The 27,372-nt window shown below is 40.9% G+C and overlaps 1 protein-coding gene across 2 annotated transcripts; it reads left to right on the top strand.

The window, feature by feature from the left end:
• The first annotated feature begins 409 nt into the window (after positions 1-409).
• zfyve28 (zinc finger, FYVE domain containing 28) lies at positions 410-27,149 on the top strand. Of its 2 annotated transcripts, none has more exons than XM_031758289.2 (14): positions 410-802; positions 17,220-17,360; positions 19,348-19,485; positions 19,661-19,863; positions 20,001-20,090; positions 20,190-20,279; positions 20,361-20,462; positions 20,552-22,039; positions 22,238-22,333; positions 23,038-23,201; positions 23,291-23,407; positions 24,823-24,927; positions 25,069-25,172; positions 25,271-27,149. In XM_031758289.2, exons 1-14 carry the CDS (start codon positions 767-769, stop codon positions 25,400-25,402), a joined length of 3,006 nt encoding a protein of 1,001 aa, XP_031614149.2. In that variant the 5' UTR covers positions 410-766; the 3' UTR covers positions 25,403-27,149. The 2 variants fall into 2 exon arrangements, with proteins under 2 accessions (XP_031614149.2, XP_031614152.2); XM_031758292.2 differs by lacking the exon at positions 410-802 and adding an exon at positions 16,336-16,410.
• Positions 27,150-27,372: the final 223 nt, after the last annotated feature.

Raw genomic sequence — 27,372 nt, 5'->3', positions numbered from 1 at the left:
CTTTAAATTTGAAGGGTTTACATATTAGAACAATAAAAATAATATGGCCCTTACCTAGTCTCAAAATGAGGTTAATTCAACCGGGGATGAATTACAAATGATGACATATTATGCTGTATTTATCCAACCAAAAACTAAACCAAAAGGCAGCTGCAGTGTGTGAAGAACTAAGAGACTCTTAAAACGTCCATAGACATTATAATCATGGTTAGAAGTTTAGATTCACTCATCATAAGCTTAAAATGGTAATGTTGTGGCTTGTAATGATTTCTTTGAACTGGTTTCTTTTTCCAGGGTGGAATGATTGTACAGTATACATCGTTAATGACCCTTTTGGAGAGAGAAAGCTATTTTTTGGAGGAGCACTTGAACGCACCACTTCCTGGGAAAGTGGGAGGTGAATGTTGTCAACGTGACTGTCATCGAGTAACGTTAGAGGGGCAGAGAACAGCGGAGCCTTCGGTGCTCCAGTTGTCTGTATCGTCGGGGACTTGGAAAGTGACTGGGCAGGTGGAGGGACAGGTTGCTAATCTCGGGCTTCAGGGAAAATGGAAATAAGTAGTTATTTCCCAATACCTCCTTTGTGCGCCTTCAGAGCCTCGGTGTAACGTTCAGGACAACTTGCCGTACATTGTCTTTTTTCCTCCTATTTGGACCCAAGCAGCGCTAGCTAGCTTAGCCGCCAGCCAGCCGCCGATAGTGTCAGACACACAGGTACAGGAGAAGAGAGGAGGGGTTGGTGACAAAGGAAGGTGGCGAGGTAACGATGAACCGCTTTCGAAAGTGGCTGTATAAGCCCAAGGTAAGTTGTTGTGTCAGCCCCTGCAGTCAGTCATTTTTTATGCATAGCTTTGGAGCTCGCTAGCCTGATCATTTCATAGACTGTCAGCACATCTGCTAACGTTAGCCCGTGTTCCTGATGTTACACTGTATTAATCAGCAGCTATCCCCTTTGTTGTTGTTGATGCTTTTGTTTTGAAGCTGCAGTCAGGACTAACAATGCTACAGTCTGCCAATTTGGGCTGATTAATACTGATTTACGTACATCTGTCTTCAGCTGACATTAGTGTTCATGTGATTCTGTCTTGTTATTTTAAAGGTTTGAAATACCTTAATAAATCACTGATTAATAACAATGACAACACCACATCAGAGCTGAAAAAATAATCGTTTTGCTTGTAATAGTAGTGTCATTATCATGTCGTTACCACATAAGAGGAAATATTTTAAAAGTAGAATATATTTTATAACAAAAGCTGATGTTTTTAATTTCCTTAAGAACTATTTGTTTTCATTATTGATTCTGCTGGATATTTTTTAATAAACGGGTTTATCATTTGGTGCATACACATGCTAGAAAATAGCACCTTTTTAAAAAATAAAAAAAAATAAAAAAAAACATGATTAAAATTAAAGTATGTGTTTATTCCAAACAAAGAACAAATAAAACATGGCACAGTTTACCTGAATGTTTTATTCTGGTTGACGTTTTCCGAGATCCAAACCTTTTGTAAAGTAGAAGGTGACATATTAACGTGGTTTTGTTGTGGTATCAGTTCAAAGTCAAAATATATTTTATTTATATCAGGCAGGACAAAGACACTTTGTTACAATTGATAGGGTGGACTTTAGGAAAACATTGTTTTGTGGCATCTAAGCCTTAAAGACCACCAAAATACTTACCAGCTATTTTTCTCATGCAGTTTATTTAAAATATTGATTGTCTCAGCTCTGTATACCATTTGTGAATACAGTCTGAAAAAAGGCAAAACAATCAAATCCTGCTCGGGAAACACATTTGTCAGCAAAATCGTCACTTTTTGGGTGCGCTAGTAATGGATGTGCTGTGATTCCTTAAATCAAGCTCAAAGTGTGGAAACATGCCTGACACAGCAGAGGAAGTATTAAAGGCTTGGTTGCCTTGTTAAATGAACAGTTCAGTATATGCCAACTGCAGCACCTTTTAGGATGAGTGAACGTGAACATTTCTCTGGGTTGAAAATTCTTGTTAACTTTAAACTTAACTTTTCAATGTCCAGAAAATTGCTCCACCCTTTCATTCGTAACATAACACTGTGTTTGTGTCAGTATATTGACTTAAGGCTTGCACTTAAAAGGATAAACCTGTGTCATAGCTGCTGTACATTGTAAGTCTTTAAAGATTATTAAGCTTCTTAAACAAGCTGTTGACTGGTGGAGGTAACTGTTATTTCTTGGCATGCTCCTGCTTTCCTGAAAGTTCCTCGATGATAACGTTCAGAAAAACCCTTGTTATTGTGATACCTGTGATAAGAGGTAAGTCAGCTGATAGGTCACTGTATGTTTGAACTCCACACTCAAGAAATCATCGGATGAAACAGTGGTGATTACAAGATATGCTGCATAGCTAAGCAGTTCTGATCACTCACAAGGCAAGCTAACCGAGCTTGAGCCAAACTAGCTGCCCATAGACCATGGGTGGGCAATTAATTTTCCCAAGAGGCCGTATGAGAAACTGGGACTGTTGTGGACTTGCCCTACATTATGATTCGATTGGCTAGCAACAATGTGAGCAGAGCAACATAGTTCAGCTCAGCATTTCAGTTTAATTCAATTTTTGTGTATTTTTTGTTGTTGTTGTTGATTTTAGTGGTTAGCGATACTTAATTTTTAAGTCAGTATTGCTAGCAGTGTTGCTCTTTAGATCTGAGCTTGGCTACGGCCTATGGCTCAATAGAGTGGGTGTGGCAATCACTCAAATGTTGAAGTGCCCACTCTGAGTTGGGTGCAAGTTTCCCCGCTCCTCCAAGTAGAGGAATTTTAGTATCTTGGCATATTGTTAATGAGCGAGATGAGAGCAGATCGGGAGATTAACAGATGGAGCAGTGCCAGCCTGTTATGGTAAAGAGCGAGCTGAGCTGTCGATTTAAGGGTCAATCTATTTTCCTAGCTAACCTATGGCTTGAGATGCGTTCTGGGCACCTCCTAAGTGAGTTGCTCCGGTCCCATAAAGAGGGGGTCCAGGGGCAGAGCACAGACATGTTGGAGATTATACATCTCTTGGCTGTTTTAGAAGCACTTCAGTGTCCCCCTAGAAGAACTGAGGAGGTGGCTGGGGACAGGGTTTCCTGGGCATCGCTGAAAATAAATAAAACTTAATCAATTCATGTTTGATGTAAAGGGATTTTTTTGGCTTGGAGGAAGGGAGTTTCTACAGTTCATTCACACATTGGCAATAAAAAAAAAGTGTTTAGTACATGAAAAATCCGTTTTGAATTCGAAACCTTTAAAAGGTTTGGCAACACGTATTTCTCTTTGGGAGCATAAGTAGAGTATAAGTCAGCTGTTCTTGATAATAGAAAACTGCTGAATCACATCATCATTGGGTAATTATAATAAGAGCTTTTGCAACAGTAATGTCACACAAGGCTTAGATAAAAGGCCTCTGATTACACTTTGTCCACCTGTTCTTGACCACATAAACACACCTGCGTCATTCCCTATTCCTGAGTCAAACTGTATTTGCTGTCGCAGCATTTCGGTGATCCGTTGCTGGGGTCAGGCCAAAGTGTTGGGGTTCACCAGAGTATTGTTACATTCGTAAACGACTACTGCCTCTAAAGTGCTGAGCTATTGCATCAGTGCCTTTTCTGCCAAATCACAGCTATGGTAGGATTGAAAAGAATTACACATAAATCTGTGGGATTTAAATGACCAGTTCTGCCTCAAAGGAGTGGGGAGAGGCGCTAAAAGCTTCTACAGTTGTGCCGATCAGCATGAAAGGCAACAGTAATAAAAAAAGAGAGTTCAGATGACTTTGGCACATGGTGCTGAAGAGGCACTAAGCTAGCCAATAGTTGTTTAATTTGTTCTAAGAGAAAATATCTCTGTACTAATTAAAATCTGTTTCCATCCCCCATATTTTGGCATTTATTGTCAAACACCACATTGCATTGTCATTTCCATCAACAGTAAGTGGTTTATCACTGAACTATGCTCTCCTGGAGATAGAAAAGTGTTGAATCAGCTTGTTCCTTTGACTGAAGCAGAGCTATTGATATTTCCATAGCTGCTCTGTACCTCTAAGATAAGTCACACAGAGCAGGACTTTTTTTGCCCCTGCCACACAATCCCTTCTTCGTCAAACTCAAAGCATTAGTTCCTGGACAAGATGAATGTGTAAAGATGGATGCCCTGCTGAGAAGTACGCATGGGTTGGAAGGACATAATACTGCACTATTGACAGGTTAGGCTTTTTACATACTTTGTAGATCCTAAAACTGGTTGAGCTGGTTTTATGCAGCTAGTTAGGCAACCCAAATATCTATAAAGAGCTCTCCTACCTGGTGTGTTTTGTAACTCAGGTTATATTTAGTGTGGAGAAGAGTTGTAGATCAAAAAGATAAGCTTGGAGATGGATTAATAAGAGTGTGCTACATTGCACATTGCAGAAAACAAAGCCAAGACCAATGTTGGCTAGTGTTTCCTCACCTCTCGCTCATCAAGTTGCACAGTGACTGATTACAAAAGACAGGCGGCTAAACCTGGGCATTTCCTCTGTAGCCTGTGTTCCTCTCTGTGCTGTTATTCCATCAGGCATTCAGGAGCTGACCTTCAGCTTCACACCACCTCATCTGTCAGTGTGACGGGGCTCACAGGTCGCACCGAGTCCAGTGCACGCACCCCATTCTGCAGCACGCTACTAATTTTGCCCCTTTCCCCACAGGACATTTTAATGTGTAGATAGCTCATACTGCACTCCTCTCTATCTGAACGAAGCAGGTGATAACTTTTGTTTATAGTGTGCTGCTGCTTAATCTTTAGCATGGAAACAGATTGGATTTTAGCTCGCAACACATCAAACATCAGCCAATGAGGTTTCCTCTTGGCAGATTTTTATTAATTACATCATATTTCTAATAACTACTAGTGTTATTTAACAACAGCAGTAATAATCACAATACTAACAGTAATAATTTCATTTGTACAACACTTTAAAAAATGTAACAGTTTGACTAAAACCACAAATTAAAGATAAGTACACAGACATATAAAGATAGAGTCAGCAATGTCGTTTTGCATTTATTCCATCATGCACACATTAGATCTGAACTATGGCCAAAACTAATGGGAGAAAGGTTAAAGAAGCTAACCTATAAAAATTCATTTTCAGCAGGTATTTGTTGTTGGGCTGAGGAAAGCTGCAAATGTTTATTTGAGTCAACATTCCTACATAAAAACTCAGAGGGAATTTTATATAACAGTAAACAAAGCTTGCATGAGATCAAATCTCTCGAAACGATGCGTTTTTTTATATAAAGAACAATGCTGTAAAATTATTAACATGTAAATGAAACACGTCAAGGCAGGCAAGTATTTATCATGCTCATAAATCAGTGTCAAACCATCATATGAGATACTCTGAAAAAGTTTATTTACACCATCAGAAAGACAGCCAGGCGCGCTGACAGCTGACGGTTTCGACAAAGAAACAGAGTTTTGCTTTCCCTTTGTTCTCTCTTTGTTGCCGGCCGTGTGGGCCCTTCTTGAAATGCATCATTTGAATTTGATTTGAAAAGAAATGTTCATGTATGAAGAGGTGGCGATGACACACAAACTAACAGACGCATCTGTTTAGAAGGTGGGAAAAGGCACAGTCATCAGACTTGTGACGCTTCACATTCTGGCTTTTTAAAAGACCAAAACCTAACACAAGTTTTCATTCCCATGAATACAGTTGTTACTAATACATTTATTGAATTATTAAATGGCTTCTAGGAAGAAGAGTTGAAACGATTAATAGACAAAAAAAAATCTGATACATTTTCAGATGATTAGATAAATATTAATTCTGATTATTGCTTCGGTTTTAAATAAAACATTGGGTTTATGTCATTTGAAGATGTCAGCTTATGGTCTGTGATATGATGATTTTCATTGCAATGTTTATGTACAATGCAAATATTGATAGTAGTATATATCTTTGAGTTTATGCTGGTCAAGAGTGTGCATTTTTACAACTGTGCTTCTTGTTTAAGTTTTCAATTTTAATCTTTATTCTGTCTTTTGTAACAAATATGTAATTACACGTAAAGTATTTACATAATCCTTGTTTGTAGCTTTAATTCATTTGGTTTCGTTTTCTTGTCAACATGCCTCCAAGATTTAAAATTTTATTACACTTCTTATATATTCTTATCAGAGGGAACCATAGCTGCTTATTTATTCTGTAATAATTGCTCCATGCCCTCGCTGTGCTAGTTTCTGGGCTTAGTCTTTGCACAGCCAGTTCTGCATATTTGCCGCAGACTCGGTGTGCCAGCAAACTGGTGAGCAGTGGTCACTGTGGTTTCATATTTAGCCCAGTTTCTGGAGTTCCTTGTGGACATCCTATTCTGCTTACCCAACAGCCACGTGGTAATTGATTTGGTGTCAGCTGCTGGGATTTAGAGAGCTGACCCTAGTGCAGATTCAGGCAGGCCAGGCAATTGAAAGCCTTTTTAAATTCATTGCAGGACTGTAAGCAGAGCCCACTGTAAGAGGTGTGAGGGCACGATGATTGAAGGAAAGTAGCCGTGGAAAACGGTGAGATTTTGAAGTAGCACAGAGAATCAGCAAGTCTCAGTCCTGACTGAGGGGGATGTACACTTTTCTGCACCCTGTTTTTATTGGCATTGGTACCTTTTAAATTGCTCTCTTCATTATCATTGATGAAAAACATCACGATCACCTTTGTCTGTATTATAATTGTTCTTGGAATTACCTGTAAAATGAAGTGCCACCCCTCATGATTTGGCCTTTGTCTTCCCAGCAGAGGATGTGAGTGGCAGAAGGAAAGGAGAATAGTAGGCCTGTATTTCTAGGTTAGATTTTGGATTTGGCTTTAATTGAGAATAATGCAGCTTTTTATCAACACTGTAGGGGTTTTTCTTACTGAGTGTTATAACTAAGAACATTCACACTTTACACACTCTTTGCTTAACTGTTAAGTAAGTTATCAGATTATCAGTTTGTGTCGTTTTTTCTGTGGCTTTTATGTGATGAAGGGGCGTTAATAAATAAAATCAATATTCCTGTACTCAAGGTCTCAATAGCAAGAGCTATTTTTTGAAAAGATCCCACAAACTGGTATTGTTAAGTTAAAATAAAAAGAGAGAGCACATAAATATAATAGTGACAATAAGGGAAACAATATGAAAAACTATAATTTCTTCTAGACACAGTAATGCTCTGTAATAGGTAAAACTGTTTTTGAAGGATTGGAAAGATACAGATTAGTAGTTTGGCAGCTGTAATGCATGAATGTAACAATGATGGGATAAATAAAATATATCTTATGTTATCCTAAATTTTAAACCACTAGAAATAACACATTGGATGTTTCAGCACAAAACCTACTGTTCTTTTAGTTTGCTTTGCTTCGCCCTTTTATCGAGTTCACCTAAATGGGGATTCAGTCTGGAGACTGCTGGTTTTCCATCATCTGAAGCCTGCCTTGTCCTCTTCCTCTAATGTTTTGGGTCATTATCTTGCTGCAGGGTGAACCACTGACAAACCAGTTACCTGTGTTTATTTGTTACCATCCATATAGAAGCATCTAGTACTAAATCCCGCAGTGCAGTATTTTCCTGATAATACACAGGTTGTCCCGACACTTCCTTTGCACAGACAGAGGGGTTTCTAACTAACCTTAACCCTAACTTATGGAAGCATCGGGTTCCAGTGTTCCAGAGAGAAATGAGGGAAGGAGAATGGCCAGTGACTTGGTTGCAGTCAGAAATAATGCTGTTCTTTATCAACACTAGAAAACTGAAGAAAACTTTGCAATGTTTCAAGGCCTAATTTACTTCTGGTTGCTAAAGGAAGGCTTTAAGTTAATGCAGTTAATGACTAACAAAACAGCCTGTGTTCAATAAAAGTTTGTTTTTTTTAGCAGTTTTCCACTTTCTTTGGGGTATGCATTTTGCTGTTTTGCAGTGAGGTTGAGGTATCAGGAGTGGGCTTTCAGGTATAATGCCATGTGCACAAGCATGATGACTGGCATAAATGTAAGCTTAGTTTACGCTTGCAGTTGTTACCTTTGCTCATGGTGGCATAAAAAGTAGTCATTATTGCTGATGACCCAGTGTCAGGTGGTTGTGTGTTTCTTAATTTTGTAACCTGCGTCACGTGGCGTGGGTGGCATGCATGCAAACTGGTTGACGTGGAGGCATGAGTCTATGTACTGGTCTTCCTTTAAAAGCATATTTACAGACTATCAATTGGATTCCCAATTGTCACAGAAGCTGTGCTGGGATTGCTCAACCAAAAGGAAAATGTGCGACTGTCTACAGAAAACTGTAGATAAACCGATAATTGTCGCTGTGCTTGAATGACATAGTTCCTTTATATCACCTCTTCTGTTACTATTACAGCCATGTAGCATATACTTTTCTCAGCAGTGACGTCTGTCATTTAGAGGTAGACAGTTGTAAGTCAAGCTCAAGTATAAAAGGTTACAACGCTGCGTTGATGTCATAATTGTTGTGCGCAACAACCGATGCGTCAGGCGTAACCGCAGCTTTAATCTCCACCGACGCCAAACAGAGGTGTGTGTTTGCCCACACAAGCACTGTAGATATCCCGGGCTGTCATTGTGTGACATCCTGGACAATACTCATTCTCATTCAGTGATAACAAGAGTCAGTATGTGGACAGAATTAGCTCGATTGACTTAGAAGTGTGTGACAAAACTACAGGAAGGAAGTGCGTTACCGGACTTATGTGTTGATTCATCTAAATCAGGAAAATTCTTAAAGTTTGGTCATCGCAGAGTAAGAAAAGGGTGTGAGCATCTTCACGAATGCTTTCATCTGATTGGGACACTGAGCGATACATGAAAAAAAAAGTTGTGATTTTATCAAATCTAAAAAAGCGTTCCCTTCTGTAGCCTTGATCCAGCAAACATTACCGGATTGTATAAGCAGATTATTTCTTGCATAAGAACTCGAGGGGTGTCCCCATGTGTCACCACATGACCATCGGGGGGGTGGGATACTGGACACGCCCCAGGGCCACCTAAATCCTCCGTGCCCTTGTGTGTTCGCTTTGCCTGCTCGGACCATGTGCTGGGCACATGCTTGGGTCATTGCTGTAGTACAACACCAGATTAATCCATCCCTCAGAGAGCAGACGGGCTCATAGATTATGTCATCAGCCCAGATGGGTTGAGCACTTTGATAATACTGAGTCAGTGCACTCAGTTAAGTTGGTAGCGTGCTGTGGACCCAGATCAACTTTCAGCTGGTTTGTGCAGAAATACTCCTCAGACATGAACACAGTTAAAGATTTATGTATTAAATATCTTAAAATGTGGTATTTATGGATGAAAGCTGACTATCAATAACTCTGAGGTAGAAAGGAAACTCCTGACGCGAGCTGAACACGAAGGGAATGACTCAACATAACTGGAAGTAAATCAGCATAACACAGCATTGTTAGAAAGATTATACTTTTTATTCTGCCAAACCTCATATAAATAATGGTTGCAGAAGTTTCCTTGTTTTCTACCAAAAAGATTGGCTTGCTCTTGCCATGGCTTTTATGCTGAGTCCTGAATAATAAATAAGGTGATGAACTGTTCTCGGCTGCTTTCTTTTTTTTCTCTTTTTTCTTTTTTTTTGCCAGTCTGCCAGCTGACTGAAAGAAGCAGAGTGAACTGGTTTCCCCCTACAATATTTGCCTCTGATCGTTGTAAGGAAGCCAGAAGGCAGCAAATTGAGCCTGGAATAGAGTATGGAGGGCACAGCAAGGTTTCTCATAAGTCCCTTAAGTGGGCTCAGTGTGCATGCACCGATGCTATGGATGCTCATGAAGCATTAGCCTGACAACCGTCATCATCTGCACAGTCTGAATAGGAATGAAATCAGCAGCTCAAGGAAAGAGCTGGCTGAGATGATCAAAATGCTGATCACACAGTGGCAGGGAACTTTCAGTAGCACGTTTCAATGAGAGTCACCCCGGCACCGCATGTTATTGATGTTAACGTTGAACAAAAAAACAAAAAAAACAGCAGAAATTCGACTGAGTCATTGTGAAATGATGCGATTGTTGGGTTTTTACTCTAATTGTCACTCTGGATGAAATCTTGGGATCTTGGTCACCTAAAATGATGAGTTTCTGACCGCAGTGGATGGAGATTTAGAGTCATCCCAGACAGAGGGCACCCAGGACAAGTGACAGCAGGACTATAACAGGAGAGTGGCACGCCACAGGGGACAAGAGCCATATCTGCTGAATCATTTCCTCACGCAAGGTAGAGCTGTCATTGGTGGTGAATGATGATAACACAACTCACGAGTTCGGGAGTCAAATCCCCAGACGTTTACAACTTTTATACCACGATATGACTCTGCTATTTTAAGGAAATTTTAAGAGAGATTTAAGAAATTATTTTTTTGGCTCTTTCAGTTATTTTAAAACTTTTAACCATTTTCTCTAAACTTTCAAAGTTTTTTTATGTAGGCAGATGAAGGCAGGCGCTTGTTTCCAATGGATAGCTTGCCTTTTTAAAAATTTTGTTTACTTTTTTAGAAGAGCCTGTAACATCATTGACTCATGACGCATGTAACAAAGTATATTACCACTGGAGACTGTGGATCTGAATCTGTGACAGAGGACTGAGCTGTGTTTTATTACTTTCAAAGGTCTGGAAAGCTTTTTTAGTGAATAAGTCATCGGTTTACTTTTAAAGGCCAGTAAAGCTATTTCAGTGAGTATGTCATCAGTTTCTAACGAACATCTGTTCTGTTATCCAGTCGATACCACTTAACTACTGAGTGTAAAAGGGATACAGACACAGCAGTTTTAGGGCAAACAGTATTAAAAACTTCACTGGTTTTATTTGTAAATGTAGCTATGAGTCTTTTTTTATCTAGTGGGCACTAATGTAAAAAATAATTTGGGTTTTGCCTCTCCTGGAGTGTGTGAGAATATACAGCATGTGCAGTTAAAATGTTTGTAAGGTCCTAAGTCCACTCCTACTGCCTGAAACTCCTTGTTTGGAGTCCAAGCTTTTATTCCATGACTTATCTACATAACCATGTGCCACATTTGCATAATGCCTGTCTAGGCACGCCTAGTTTGGCACGCCTTCAGACAGACTTGTTTCAGCTGCGAGCATTGCAAACCAGGTGTTGTATTGTTGGTTGGAACAATGAGTACAAGTCTTGAAAACCCAGGGGATCACTTATAGTTTTAAATACAGTGTCAACACAGCCACCCATTTATTTTCTTCCACTTATCCAATTGAGGGTCGCAGGGGTCCTGGAACCTATCCCAGTTGTCATGGGGCAAGAGGCGGAGTAAATCACACCTACAGCTAAGTTAGAATCACTAATTAACCGAAGCCATGTATGTCATTGGGTTGTGGGATGAAGCCTGAGTTACCCCAAGAGAGAACATGATTACTTCAAACAGAAAGGCCCCAGCCTGGATTTGAATCTGAGTGCTAACCATCACACCTCATCTTATATTTCATTACTAATGAAAAGAACATAAAGTGGCTATCAAGTGCTTCAAATAGAGAATCAACCTCAACAAACAAAACGTTAAAAGGTCAAAGGCTAAAGGGGATGAGATGAGATTAAAGGTTTTGGTGCAGAAGATTTTCAGGTTTTGAAAATGGGCTGCTGTAGTCTGTATGTCTTTGTAATGGCTGCATTAGTCAGATAATGTTGTGTCTGTTCACACGTAGCACATTATAACTCAACTAAGTTTAAATTCGCTTGAGCTGGTGCAGCTGTGTTGAAGGTTTTCATACTAGTGTCAGAAAAGGGGGCTGATGCAGACTTCTACACTGCATGAAATTCAGTCCTTTTATACCTTTGTACTAACTCTTATTAAATTATTATTCAATGCTGTATGGTTCTGTAGACCAAACAGCTCACGCATTCCTGCCTTTACCTAAATCAGCATGCCGTGAACACTGCTTGCCTTTGACTTATCCCCCATGATGCAATGCTGCAGGAATGTTTCCTCTTGTGTGAGGAATGCAGCAGGAGGAGGCTATAGGATGGTGTCTGTCTCAAACACTTCTTTTCTTCCTTCTTCAGTGTTGGCCTATATCCTTCAGAAAGTCTCCAACTAAATGGCAGACTGTGAGAAGTGTTGTGTCTGGACTAGAAAAAGGTCTTTCACTGTCCCCCACTCCTGTTTCCTGTTTGGTCATTGACATTTGTATCATAGGCTCGCTCATTGTTGTTCAGTTGTCCAGTCAAACTGGCCTGTCTTCCGACTGCTGATGTCACAGCTTTTCTCTCTGTTCAGAGGTCGAATTTAGACAAAGAGGATAAATACCTCATCTTGCGATCATTTGGGTGTATTCCTGTATGAATAATATTTCATTTGTGTTCATTTACCATTAGCCTACACATTCAGAGACACTTAGTTATGTTTTTTTTCCATTACAGTGATGGCAAATACACTCATGAAATGACAGAAGCATTTATTTATTAGCTAAACATCAGTATCAGATGATATTCCCTTTAACCCTTTACCACCCAAGTTTCATACAGACCTGATGGACTTATCTCATCTTTCATGAACCATATGAATTTTCTCTCCCTCCCAAAATAGTCGAGGAGTAAGGTAATGTGAAGCTCACGTGGTAAAAACTAGGCGGAGCTGGGGGGGTTTTCTGTCAGTGTTCAGATTGCAGTGATTACTTTGTGCTACTGTGACACACAACTTATTCCTGTAAAGCTCATTTTCTCTTCTTTCCTAAACTGTTTGAATTTTGTCAGTTGAACAAACGGTCATTTAAAGAGTGCTTGTAAAAAATGCTTAACTGGCTCAGCAGGCCCACTGAGGAAATAAGAGATCACTCAACCTTGGACCGCTAAAAAAATCTTCATAATCTCAGAATTATGACTTTTACTAAAAATTCATGGCTTTTTTCCCCAGAAGTCTGCCTTTAGTCTCAGTGATCTGACTTTTCCTGTATAAATCTACCATGTTTCTCACAATTTGGGTGTTTTTATCCTCATAAACAGATTGAAGTCACTGAAAAAAATTTCATTCATGAATTATTTTTAGTATTACTCTGGATTTATCGTGTATTCATTTATAGTCTATGTAAGTAGCGTGTAAAGCAACCTTGTTGAGATAGAAAAACACGCTCAGACTCAGTTATGTGTGTTTGTATGGCCTTCTCTGCTCCCTGCTTCCATCTTATTCAGTAAACATAACACGGCATATGAAACATTGCATAAAAATTCACACACATGAACAAAATGTGCAGGGATATTTTTGATTTTACTTGCAGCAAGTTGAAAAGCTGTGTTTGGATACAAAGTGGGTGTCGTATTGGCAATGACAAACATCTCCCCTGAAAGAGCCCTAAGCTGGAATTGAAATGCTGATCTGCTTCACTTTAGTGCTGCTGTTCTCCCGTCATCTTAGCATGGGTCTTTACCTGGGAAAGACACATTATCTTCCTTGTGTTGCATTGCCATCTAATAAAAGTTTGACCTTGACAAAAAAATGAACAAAATGTTGTTATATTGTGCGCTGCGTGTTAATTAGGATTGCCAGGATGTGTTTGGTTACAGCTAATAACCTTTCTAGAGCAGCATGTTCACAGTAGTTTTTCCACCTCGCAGTAATAATGCGACCCAGCTGTAGGAGATATCTCTGTTTTCTTCTTGCTGTTTGTTTCATTATTAATGAGCGAGAGAGTGAGGGAACAGCACCATGTATCATATTCAGAGAGAGAGAGAGAAGCACGCCTCCATGGGGAGAGCATCGTGCAACAGGAAACACTGCAAACTTAAGGGAAAAGATCCTGTGAGAGGTTCCGATAAATACCAGTATTCTCTGGTTTTTCACGTCATAAAAAAACACTTCCAGTCAGTGCACGGCAGGCAAATGAGCCTGTTTACTGGTGCAGCTCTCTCTGCTTCCAGTCTGCACAGTCATGCTGGCCTTTTGAGCTCCTGTGCCATCACCGAGGCTGTGTGGTTTGTGATGATGCACATCGGTATGTGGTCGCCGTTTTCAGAACCATTAACCTTTTGGTTAACAGAAGCCCTCCGCAGGATGTGTGTATATGTGTTCGTGCGCACTTGAAATGTAAATTTGGTATCTAGATTATCCAGTTAAGTTTGAATTGCAATTATAGATGAACAGTTGTTGTGTTTCCATTTTTTTAACGTATCTTTTTCTGCCTCGTGTCTTGTGGCTGTGTGTGTGTGTGTGTGTGTGTGTGTGTGTGTGTGTGTGTGTGTGTGTGTGTGTGTGTGTGTGCTTCGCACTCAGCCTTGAAGTGATTTGCTGTGTTGCGCGTTTCTCGCTACAATGAAGAGCACATGGCAGGAGATATCCACCAGCGCTAGGCTCTCTAATTACACCTGCTCTTCCAGGGAGCTTTTATACCACAGTACTGTGGAAAAGTCTTGCGCCACTCCTCATTTCCTTGTATTTTGCTTCCAAGGAGCCAAAATTTCTTGTAATTTCTTAAAGTGGCCTTAAGCAGTTTAGTTAGTTTTCCACACTTTCTGAGGGTATTTCAAAGCGGGGTTTTTTTCACAGTTTCAACACAGTTTGATGGTCGTGAAATAGTTTTTGCACCAACATTGTTATTCCCAAAGATATATTATCTGAAAACATGACATATCATGGATCAAGTGTGCCACAGTGTGGGCTTAAAAAATGAGGAGGTGGAGATAAGGTTAGGTAAAGTCAAAGTGGAGGTCAAAAAAGAAGTGACAGGGCTGAAAACTATGAAAGGTTGTTGAACAGTATCTGAAAGTCAAGTCTTTAAGCAAAGACTGGATACATGGCCCAATAACTGGAGTGAAAATCAGTGGTTACGTGTCTTATGGAGTGATGAACCCAAAATGTTAATTTCTGGGTCAAATGTATGGAGGAGATCAGGAGATGGGTACAACAGTGAGTGTCTGTAGCCATTTCTAACACGATGGAGGCTCTGTCATGATTTGGGTGGTTTCAGCCAGTCGTGTTGGGGATTGTATCAGAATTAAAATTATGAGTGCAGAAAAGTTATTGTCAGATTTGATCCACCATACAGTACGATCTGGAAAGCAACAGATTCATTATTTAATATGACAATGACCCCAAATGCACTGCCAATGGAGTAAAATTGTTCCTGGATAGGAAAAGAAAATACACACACAGGATGAAACACTCCCCAGAGCCTCAAGTTCAGCATTATTGAAGCAGTGTTGGATCATCTTGATAGAGGACAGAAAATGTGGCCAAACTTGAAAGAACAACTTTGAATGCCCTTTTAAGTGCACGTTTAAATAAAACACTACTCAGATTTCTTATTTTCCTAACCAAACTTAAAGAAATAAGGTGTGGCTCAAGACTTTTGCACAGCATTGCTTATAAACCTTTGTTATCTCCTTTTTTTTAGATTATAGCAGGGTTAGTCATTTATGTCCTCATATGTGTGTGAAATGTGCGTATGAATAAATATGAATTTCTATTGTATTTCTCACAAATCAATCCCAGCGAATGGGAAAGCAACCTGCGTTACGCTGGCCTTTACAGCGCCCTACTTACCTGATTTTATTTTTGTCCCTAAAGATCAGCAGTATGTTGGTTTGTTATACGTCCTCTATGTCGTTAGTGCTTAATTGCTTTGGCATGACTTCTCCCTCTGTTGTGGTCTTTTTATTTTGCTCCTTTATTTGTGTGAGATTAGTTCCTGTATGACCTCAAAGAAATGAAAAGATGCCTTGAAGCGTTAAATTGACAGCTGGGTACAAAGTACGTTTACATAAACACACTTATTGTAACTACGCTTCTTGGTAATAAATCTTATTCCACTTAATTCCCTTAAATGTTGCCATGTTTAAGGGGAAATAATAATCAGTAATAATCAACCAAACACAAGGTTCAATGCATGCAGTTAACAAGAGGGAGAGCATACAATGATGAATAATGATCTACACCCTGTAATGAAAGTAATATAATTAGGAAATCCATTTTGAATTGTGACATCATCTTTCGGCTAGAAATCTGTTTTGTTTGTTTTTTTGCTCAGCTGTTAGAAATTCCCCCTTCAAACCCTGAGTGTGAGTGATTCACCGACCCAACAAATCCATCCAAAAATCTTGTTTAGCTTCAGTTGTATAACCGTAGCGTTTTGTGAAGCGAGCAGAGCGTCAGTTTTTCTCTGTTTTTTAGTAACAAATGTCTGATAAACACAACACAAGGGCCGCTATTGGATGATTTCTTGTGTTTTATTATTAGAGCATTTTAAACAGCACCAATTTTGTTATGAAAGGTTAGGTAACACAGGTGTTACTAATCATATTAATTAAAGCTCCATATTTAAACCTGAGCAGAACCTTCGCCACTGTCATTAGTAACACCTGTGTTTCCTTGCTGTTTAATGTGAGAGGGTTGCTGTGAAAAAGGCCTGTGGTAAGATATATGAGTGTCTGTCTAAATCCAATCCAGGCTAACACTAAGACATAACCATAAAGTGTGCACTGAATGCTATCTAATGTAGGGCAAAAGCCAATTTGAGTATATGTATCTTGATAAGAATGATCACAAAAGCCATCGGTAGCATCATCTTGCTGTTCCAAGTCCTTGCTTTACCTTGTCCCTGTTGTTTCTAGTAAAGGTTTTGTTGTTTGCTTTCATGTACAGTGATTTCTTCTGTAAACACTGTGCTTTTTATGACATGTAAGGTTAGGTCAGATGACTTCGTGCCTTGTGCCCCGTCCAGAACCAGTTAGGATGCTCAACCTTTTTGAACTGCTTGCTTTGCTGCTAAGTTAATAATGTTTACTAAATGAAAGACATTCACTAAAATATTACATGAACACTTCATGGTTTTTTTAATTGTCTGACAGAGTAACATTCAGAAACTACAGCTCTGGGGGATCAGTGTAACTCGGGATTATTTCAAATGCTTTCTGTCTTCCATTCAGTGCTTATGTTTTAATATCCAGAATTCCCAAATATGCCTAAAGATGGCCAATTATATTATATTATTTGCATTTGTGAGAATAGGCTTTATGTGCTGAATGAGGCATAATAGTTAAAACCAGAAGTGAATAGAAATAATACCCCTAATCTCTATAGATGACAGATGGGAAGAAATGACAGTCAGTGATAAAAGGATAGATACAAATCATAAAGTAATTGAAACTTATAAGCTTATTCCATTTACATTGCCTTGCTTTGATTGTTAACTACTGAAACTGCTTTGTGTTTCTGTGCAGAGGACAGACCCTCAGCTCTTGGCCCAGTTCTATTACGCCGATGAAGAGCTGAACCAGGTGGCCACAGAGCTGGACAGCCTTGACGGCAGGAAGGACCCTCAGAGATGTACCCTGCTGGTCAACCAGTTCAGATCCTGTCAGGTTGGCAGATAACAAGCAAAACTTTCACTGTCTTTTATTACAAGCAATGCATGTAGATAGGCCATATGCAAATCTGGAATTTAGGTAAATTAACCCCCAGTTTGGGTTTGGTTTTGATTTCCTTTGTTTGTTTTAATGTAACTGACATGATTACCTGACACTAACTTGATTTGGCCTCTCAACTAAAAATAAAGACAGCCACTATTATCCCTTTCCGGACACAGGCGTGGTGATATGACTGTTGCCTTAGTAAACACTGCATGAAACAGTCTTGCTGATAAGTGAGATAAGTAGACTTTGCTTGGAAGCCATCAGTTGACACAGTTAACTTTGCTTTGATAACACAGAGCCCTGTGTCATGTGGGCTCTCTGTAAATCATTACCGGAGTGGCTTCTTTAGAAAGAGGCATTTTATAACCTGAGGTGATTTCCTTTTGGGATTAGAGTTGGTTTATTGGTCTCATTTTAATCTTCTGAATATAAATCAGGTTGAATCTGAGCCACAGAACAAGAATCTTAAGGTGTGAATTCATGGTGGGTTATTTATGTGCTCGTGCAGCGCATTGTTGCAGGTTTTCACGAGGTCAAGGCTGAGAGGAGATTAGCGGGTGATGTTGGGCATGAGTGATGGCTGCTATGCTGCGTCATGCTGAAAGACCTAGAGGTAGTAGGGGAGGTTTTCATGTGACCTGTTGTGCCTTAGCCTCCCCCCCACTGGCATAGCGCACAAGGAGAACCACCTAATAAGGTCATCACTTGATCCCCGACTGTTCTCTTTCCTCTCAATCCTTCCCTCTGCCATGCTGCCACCTTTTTTTTCTTCTGTCTTATATTCTCAATTAGGCTGATTTTTAATTAGTCTCTGATTTTTTTTCAATGAAAATATTTAACAGCCATTCCTAAGCACTTATACGTTTAGAGAGGAGGCTTTTTAGAGTGGCTTCTCTCAAAGGCATTAAGGTTTTTTTGAGAATGACTGAAGCAGCATGATACCCCATAGCCCAGAGGCCCTAAGAATAGAAAGCAAGTACATTCAAGCCAAAATGTTGTGCTTGAACCTGCCACTGCAGCTATCAGCTCTTATTCATGGACCTCTGCGGGGGTTGCTGGCATGCTGCTCACATTATGTTGGCACTGCTGTTCTTACAGTGTGGCCTGCTGGAACAGGCGTGCGAGCGCGTGTGCGTTTTGAAATGGACAAAGATTGAGATGGATGGAGAAACATAAGAGACAGGCAGAGAAGAGGCCAGATGAGGACAATAAGGAGAGTGAGATGGGCTTTTAAAAAAAAAAGGAGGAAGGAAGCTAGTCTTGTGTCATATTGTTGGGTGTCGCTGCAGTCACAACTCCTGAATACGTGGAAACAAACACAAGTGAAGGTTATCACCAGTGTCCCCTGCTGGGAGGCGCTCGCAGACGTTGAGGTGGCACTTGGACCGGCCCCAGACACATGTGCAGAACACAGCCATAAAGGAATCAGTGGTTAAGCTCTCCCTCTCAAAGCTTTTTAATCTCTCTCCTCGGGGCGAGCAGAGAAAGACGCAGTGCTGTGCCCGACAAGATTACAGTGCACAGTGCAGCTGCGGTTGAGTGAAAGGCTCATTGTAAGTCATTGTTATGGCTGTTGTACATGCCAGCGGCACATAAGCTCTTGATTAGCTCTTGTTGTATGTGACAGTGCATTTTCACTGCTGGAATTATGGGCTTTAGTTCAATGTTTTTATTGAAGGAAAATGTAGCTGTGAGGGCCATAATGGTCTCAAGTGTTTGTCAAGTTGTTCCCATTCACGTCCTAATCAATGGTCCTCAGACACTGCACTATAATGGCCTTCTTGAAAGGGTGACCGATGTTTAATCACGGATTATTGACCAAGATTAGTTAAAGAAAACAAAAAAAACGCTTTTCAAGAACAGACCTTCACTCACTCGTGTCTTTCTCTGCCACTAGTTCAATTTAGCTTTCTGTCACTCTCGTGTTCATCTGCAGGACAACGTGTTGAACATCATCAGTCAGATCATGGATGAATGTATCCCCTTCGACCGGGCCAACAGAGATTTTTGTGTCAAGTTCCCCGAGGAGATTCGTCATGACAACTTGGCAGGGCAGCTGTGGTTTGGAGCCGAGGTAGTGTATTCACAACTTGATCAATCTGGGAAAAAAATGACCTTTCTCTGGCTCAAAACAAAATGATATTTAATTTTTTTTTTCACACACTGAGTTTTTTGAATGCCAAGTGTGCCATCGTAAACAATTTAATTCTCTGTGCATAATTATATTGTCTCTGCTTGTTGCTGTCCAGTGTTTGGCTGCAGGCTCCATTATCATGAACAGGGAGATAGAGAGCATAGCTATGAGACCCCTAGCTAAGGATCTTACTCGCAGCTTGGAGGAGGTACGCAACATCACCAGAGACCAGGCCCTGCGAGACCTGAACTTGTACACAGACCGCATGAAGGACGCATTGCGACATTTTGACAGCCTTTTTGCTGAGTTTGAGCTCAGGTAAAAATAGAGACAAGACTTTATTATCAATGGTATGCACTGGATTAATCTGGATTTATCGTCCACTTAATGATATTTCTGCAAGTGTGCCAAAAAGTCATTACATTCCACTTTGTGTTTTTTTTTTCCACTGGCAGCTATGTGTCAGCCATGGTGCCTGTGAAGTCTCCCAAAGAATACTATGTACAGCAGGAGGTGATTGTGCTCTTCTGTGAGACTGTGGAGAGGTGAATTTATAGACAGACATTTTTCTGCTAAATAATCCTCCTCTGTGAAATACCACACAGAGATGATGTGGTTAATTTGACTACTTTTTTTTATTTCAGGGCCCTAAAGTTGGGCTATCTCACACAGGACATGATTGATGACTATGAACCCGCACTGATGTTTACAATTCCCAGACTGGCCATTGTGTGGTAAGTGTTGCGTGTCCTTTCACCACCCTCTTTGTTTCCATTCCTTTGCACCCTCTTACAGAATTTTAAACATGTTTTTAGTGGGCTGGTTGTGTATCCAGAGGGACCTCTTAACCTAGACCGAAAATCAGAGGATATGTCTGAGCTCTTCAGGCCTTTTCGCACTTTACTGAAGAAAATAAGGTAAAAGCCATGAATATCTAACATGGCAACAAATGTATTTTTTCACAGTTTATCACTATGCTCCAGCTATCCTGTGCTGCTTTTTTCAGAGACCTGCTCCAGACCCTGACTGAGGAGGAGTTGATGACGCTAGAGAGAAACTTGTGCATTTCTCAAGAAGGGGAGTTGTCCACAAGCCAGGGACTGGCCACAAACGGCGTACCAGCTCCAGTCCAAGAGAATCACTCGTCCTGCAGTCCTGCTAATGAAATCTCCAAAAGGGGGAGTGAGGGAGAAGAGGCGCCACTGGCTGTGCTTGTCTGTCCCAGTCAGGAGGAAGAGTTGGCAGGAGTGGAAAAAGGCTGGGAGGAGGTGGAAACTGTGAGGGGAGAGGAGGAACAGGAGCAGGGTTTACTCTGTGAGGAGGCAGAGGAGGCTGAGCTGGCATGCTCCATGCAGTACGATGAGGAGGAACTGGAGCAGCTCAACATGATGGTGTATCGCGTGGGAGACGAGATGTCGACTCTGCTGTCGCCTCCCAGCCAGGGTCAATCTCCAGCCCACGATCCCAACAGAGGACAGCCTGCAGGCTCCAGTGGGGCTTCCAGCACAGAGGTCTCTCCACGCAGAATCTTGGGGAGCCGAGGAAGGACGGGCATTTGTACAGAGGAGGAAGACAGGGTCTTCTTCATGGAGGACCTGGATGCAGCAGGAGAACACATCACCAGAGAGCCTCGCTGTTATGTCACCTCTCCTCCCAAAGAGTCTGCTCGTCCTGTGCAGCGCAAGCCCGCACCAAGGCCAGACTCGGTTAGGAACGGCTGGTTCTCTGAGACAACATCTGAGCAGCCTTGTCCACAGCCACGCAACCTGAACACACACTGCCCAACTGCAAAGTGTCCCCCTTGTACTAACGTCCCTGGTTCAGAAGCTCTGCCTTACACCAATGGGTGGGACATGGGTTTAGAGGGGACAGCGTCTGAAACAGCTGAAGTCATCGCCCATCGTATGGGAGGCATGAAGCTGTCTGCTACAGTCATCTTCAACCCTCACTCACCCAGCTTGACAGAGCTGGCTGTGGACAAGCTGCTGCTACCTCGGCCTACTCCCTCTGAGATTGAGCCCTGTGGCCCCCTGGTGGCCACTCACTGCCTGCTCAACTCTTGCGTCTGCTGTGGCAGCTGCGAGGATGGCCACGAGGATGCCATCACCACAGAGACTACTGGACTCGGTTTAGGGCTCGCTCTGGGATTGGACAAACATTGTACGACGCCTGCCTCCAGCGCTGTCATCCAGTCCTCTGCTTGTCGGCTCCCTCCTCGTCCTCACGAACACAACAATAAGGACGACGTGGCCCATTTGAGCACTCCTTCCTCCCGCTCTGCAGAGCCACTGGAAGAGGCTCCTGGGCTGGGACACCAGACTCAGGATTGTAGCTCTAGTGTCAAAAATGGAGCCTCCCCATGTAATCACCAGCTGAGGACTGAAAAAAGACATGCTAGCGGAGGCCGACAGAGGGACAAGGAGATGGATAATGAAAATACTGAAAATAAAGATATGAAGAGGTACACCAAAGAGGACACCAGGAGAAGCTCCAGGTGTGTTTCAGTTTCATTTTACAATATTTTATGTGGCGAACATGGACTCCTCCATGTTCCATTAACACATATCCAGTTTGTTTTGTTTTCCTTAATTTATCACAATTTTCCACTTTCTTTTCTCTTAATATTTATATCCATTTGTTTTGTTTAACTCTTTATTTATGTACATGAATTTCTGTATTTGGTTATTTTTAGTTTTCAGAACTCTCCACTCAGCTCTGTGTCAGGTAGTGACTGTGAGAGTGTGTCGGTCACCACATGTAGTCTGTCAAGCAGTGCATATACACCCAGGTAACAAATCATTCATCCAAATGTGTGTCTGTCTCATGTTTGTCCTTACTTCCTACTCACATTCACAGTAACTAAAGAAACCTTAAATGGCTATTTTTAAAAAAATGATGCATTTGTTAATTTGGGCAGAGTAAATAGCGCTATTGTGCGTTTATTTCCACTTTGTATTAAAGTGGAGCTTCACAGATTTTATTCCTGGACTCCACCAGAGTAGCTTTGCAAGGCTAAGATGGTCCTCATTTATTTTATTTTGGACCATTAGTTAATTTACTGTCTAAATCAAGCTTTTTTAGCTCCTCTCACTTTAAGGCAACTCCACTTTTGTTCTGATTGGCTGACTCTTGCAAACAGAAGGTTTGAACTGAGGCTTTGTAGGGCTGCTGTTTTTACCGTCAGAGCTGTGTACCAGAAGTGACTATATTATGAGTATCCACTCTCATCTACATTGTGCAGTTTTCAAGAATAGAAAAAGAAAACAGAAGCAGAGCATTAAGAGCAAACTGAACCGTTTGGCTCTCAGGATGTCTCGTACATAGTGAATTTGTATGCATATATAAGAGGAAAATCAGGAAAAGGATAATTGGTCCACTTTAAATATGGAAATCTGCTTTTATTGATGTAAACTGACTGTGAAAATGATGTATGGACGTTTGGGGAAAGATGTTAATTGATGATCCTTCACTGTGTCTCACCGCTCCCTCTAGTCCTGTCAGCAGTCTGACTCCCAGCTCAGGGACATCAGAAGACCCGGACCAGCAGGAGATCCAGCTGGCCGTGCAAGATGCCAAAGCAGCGGCCAGAAGCAAGATCAGATCTCGTTTCCACAGCAGCAGCGACCTCATCCACCGTCTCTTTGTCTGTATATCAGGTATAAAAGCTCTCATTCTTGATTCGCTCTCTACTCACCTCTTTTTCTCGCTTGGCCTGATCTCCATTATGTGTTTCTGTGTGATGCAGGTGTTGCTGATCAGCTGCAGACCAACTATGCGAGTGACCTTCGCAGCATCCTCAAGACTCTTTTTGAAGTCATGGCAACCAAGTGCGAGGAAGGAGACAATGATAAGCAGAAGAAAGGTCAGAAAGGTGTTTTTTGATTATGAGATATTTTTAGTGTTACAATATTTTGCTTTCTCTCTTTAACACACTACAGACTGAAGTCAAAACAGCCTTTTCAATTCAGCAGAACTAGTAACTAGTATTTAGTCATATTGCTCAAAAGATTAAACTTTCTTATAAAGATTTAACCAGTGGCCACAATATGATTTTCTTTTAATCAAAACAATGGATTAAATGATCGTGTGACAGTGTAAAAATGAATGCTTGCATTAATTATGTGCAGAGAGTGGTAATTGTTCACTCGAATAGCATCGTTTTCTAAAGGCAGCTGCTTTCAGTGAAAAGCTCTTTAAAAAACACACCATACCTACCACCTTACTTAATGAGCCTGATGTTTCCCTAATGAGGCTCCATGTGAAAAAAATGAACTCTAAATTAACAGTGATAGGTGCGCCACCCCCAACTGAGCAAAAAAAGCTGCTTAACATAAAACAGAACACATTTCTGATCACGAAAAACTGCTCGTTTAAAAATAAATAAATAATAATAGTTTAATCCCATTATAATGGGATTTAATCCCCCATCTGAAAAACAAAAATCCTCAAATGTAGTCACTGGAGAGCATGTTCAAATACTGCTATTCTCTTTATCCTCATTGCCACATTTGTAACAACTTTGCAAATGTGGCAACAAATGTGGCAACAAATGTGGCAACAAATGTGGCAACAAATGTGGCAACAAATTTGCATCAAAAGTCTCAATTAGATGCAACATAAATAAATAATAACAAATGCTACTAGCACTTTAGCTCTTTATGGCATGCTTGGAAACTGGCGAAAAATGGTGGTAGCTGGGTCTTTGTAAGGAATATGCCCTGATTTCATTATATAAAGCTGTAGAGTTAAGTCTACCTCGAGTTCTGTTTTCTTTAAATAAAGCTGTTAGGCCTGCACTGTCGCCCCAAAATTTTCTAGATGGCACCTGACAGGGGTGCAAGTGCACATCAGGCATGTCTTTTTACACTGCCAGCTCCCTAGAACACACTGTGTTTTAGTGGGGCGTTTTGTTTGTTTGTGGCATATTGGAAAAATATGCTAAAAAATCACAAGAAAAATACACAACCACATCAAAACAGAACCAGATGCTTGGCCCAAAACAAGCTGATGACAAATGTAATAAAACGACAGCTTGCACAGTAATGGACATAGCAGTGCAATCTTAAATTGCATGCTGTTAGTCAAATTATCTAGTCACTTCATCCTCCCATTACTGTTTCATGTTAACAGTTAATTAAGTTCATATGTGAAAACAGCTTAGAAAACACTATAGGGTCTTTTCTAACAGCGATTCTGCACTATGTTGTTTGTAACTGAGCTGTTAAACTAAATAACAATCAGTCACACAACACACATTTCTTCTTTTATGGTGTCCAGCGGGGCCTGTTATGCGCAGCGCAGTACTGGAGGACTGTGCTCTGTGTCAGGAGACCATTTCCTCATCGGAATTGGCAGCCAAGGCCCGTGAGGGCCAGTTCGAAGGTCAGCAAATCCACAAACAGACCCACACAGATTTTTTTTTTTTTTTTAAATGTCAGCCAGTTCCTTTCTCCTTCTCTCAGCAAACGTTAAGCTGGTGACAGCTCTGCTTTGTGTTTACTGTTCCTCTTTGGCTCTGTGCAGACCCTCCTGACTGGGTCCCTGATGAAGCCTGCAACTCCTGCATTGCCTGCAAGGCTCCGTTCACTGTTATCCGCAGGAAACATCACTGTAGAAGCTGCGGAAAGGTACGATCTGTTCGGTTTAACATGAACTCGATCAAACTGATAATTCATGCGTTATCATGTGGATGGTAAGTGATACACTGCATGATGTGTCGTTTCAGATCTTCTGCTCTCGCTGCTCTTCCCATTCTGCTCCGCTGCCTCGATACGGTCAGGTGAAGCCTGTCAGGGTCTGCACACACTGCTACATGTTCCATGTCACGCCCTTCTACAGTGACAAGGCGGGCATCTGACCTCAGAAAACCATGGGAATGCACAGTCTGCCACAACAAGGACATATGCAACAGACAGAAAGCTGTGTACAAAGCAAAAGCAGCACTGCTCGGGTAACCCCTAATGGTCATAATTGTACCAGCTAAGCATGGCCATTCAAAGATGAGACGTCAGAAATTCCAGACAAAAAGCCACAGAATTCCGATTTAATATTTCTAAGAGTTTCTGGTGTGTCGGCGGGTTTCTCTGCACCCAAATGATGCACAAATGCCTGTACATGTTTTTAAAAAAACAGGAAAGAGGAAAAGCAGGCAATAACAGATATTAAACTGGCATTGTGCAGCAGTCCTCTGTAGCAAAATCAAAACAGGCCTCCTTTTTTCCCTCTTCTTTCTTATTTTTCCTTTTCTTTTTTTAGCTTCGGGTGTAAATGGAAGGACTTTGTGAAATATTTCCAATGCTTTAGCGAGCTTCCTATGTTTGTGCCCGAACTGTCACGAGTCTTGGATTAATCAAAAGAATGTAAGTTGTGATCAACATGTAAATAACGGTAATTCTGGTAATAAAAACACTAAAATGTCTTCAGTAAACATTTGCTCTGCACTGGAACTGAAAAGCAACCTTCACCAGTCCACCAAAAGTGAAAGATGGACGACTTTTATATTAAGATTCCTTCATGCTTTTAATGGCAGTGAATGTCTAACTCTGTATCACTTTGTAAGATGGAGTCTGAATTCCAACAAGACTGACCATTCACCTCTCCACGGTTATGGGCTGTGCCCATTGCTTTTACTGTTGCACCACGGCACACTGAGTTTTCTCCGGGGACTCTCCTGCACGCTGAGATGAATAAAAGGGATTTCTTAGTCATCACTGTTAGGTCTGGAAGGCCCCCTAGTGGAGAGTTGACCTCTCATTACTCAGTGCCCTCATTAGCGCCACAATGTGTATAATTTGCTTTGAACCAGAGGCCTTTTCAGGTGCCGGCCTACAGGAACACAGACCCGTTGATACCCGCTGGGTTTCTCTTTCTCATAATGTTATAGTGCAATATTGTGACTACTAATTGCAGTGGGCCTGCACATTTAAGAGACATCACTCTGCTTTTTGAAATGCATCTACAGGCCCTTTCTGAAGAGCAATGTTTTGCTGATACGTGTTTACACTGAATTATATTCATCCGTTCCTCTGGTGATACTGACGGTCAGGACCAGATTACTTTTGTTCCCAGACTGACGTCATTTACTCTCGACTTCCTCTCTGCTCTTAAATCTGCTTCCACAGCAATGACAGCATACACAGTATCTTCCATAGCTACAGTATATTGGTTTGTACATCTGATTGCTCTCAAGTGGCCAAAATGGACCACTGAGCACCTGTTATGAAATATCACATCCTATCCATTTTGCTCTGGCTTAAAGCAGTTCCTCAGGCTTTACATATTAAGAATCACTAAATACTGCTGTATCAATTTTATTTTCATCAAAGAAACATATGAACTTACTTTGGAAAGGTGCGGTTTTTCTTTTATAAAGAACAAAAATAATGTATGAAGCTATAATTATCTTTATGTTTAAAAAAAAAAAACATGGAATCATGCAGTAATTAAAGGTTGGGATATCATATTATTTCAGAGCTTGGTCTTATTTTGTAAAACTCCAGTACATTTCCATGATGAGAGCTGTGTAAAATATTGAACAAATACTGTTATATAGTTTTAAATGCAATGTATATTGAAATAAATGATTTTTTTTTTTCTGTTTAAAAGTAGTCTTCTCTTTATTCACGGAACTGATAGAGACTGAAAAACTGCAGGGCGTATGTTATGTTAACCGTCCCATGATTGGAACAGTTGCTAGCTGAAATTTGTCTGTCTTGATATTATGTAAAGATGATCATTTAAAGCCTGGAATAATTTTAGCTTCTATGTGCCATTTTTATTCCTGGCACTGGAGTGGGCAGTGTGGGCCTACTGATGATCCTCCTTAAC

Source organism: Oreochromis aureus, linkage group 19 (assembly GCF_013358895.1).
Source record: "Oreochromis aureus strain Israel breed Guangdong linkage group 19, ZZ_aureus, whole genome shotgun sequence".
NCBI lineage: Eukaryota > Metazoa > Chordata > Actinopteri > Cichliformes > Cichlidae > Oreochromis > Oreochromis aureus.
This window is presented reverse-complemented; position numbering and strand designations above follow the sequence as displayed.

Coding starts and splice junctions, on each gene's coding strand:
- zfyve28 (XM_031758289.2), top strand. CDS start 767: ATGAACCGCTTTCGAAAGTGGCTGTATAAGCCCAAG. Junction 17,361..19,347: donor ACCAGTTCAGATCCTGTCAG/GTTGGCAGATAA, acceptor GTTCATCTGCAG/GACAACGTGTTGAACATCAT. Junction 20,280..20,360: donor CCCAGACTGGCCATTGTGTG/GTAAGTGTTGCG, acceptor ACATGTTTTTAG/TGGGCTGGTTGTGTATCCAG.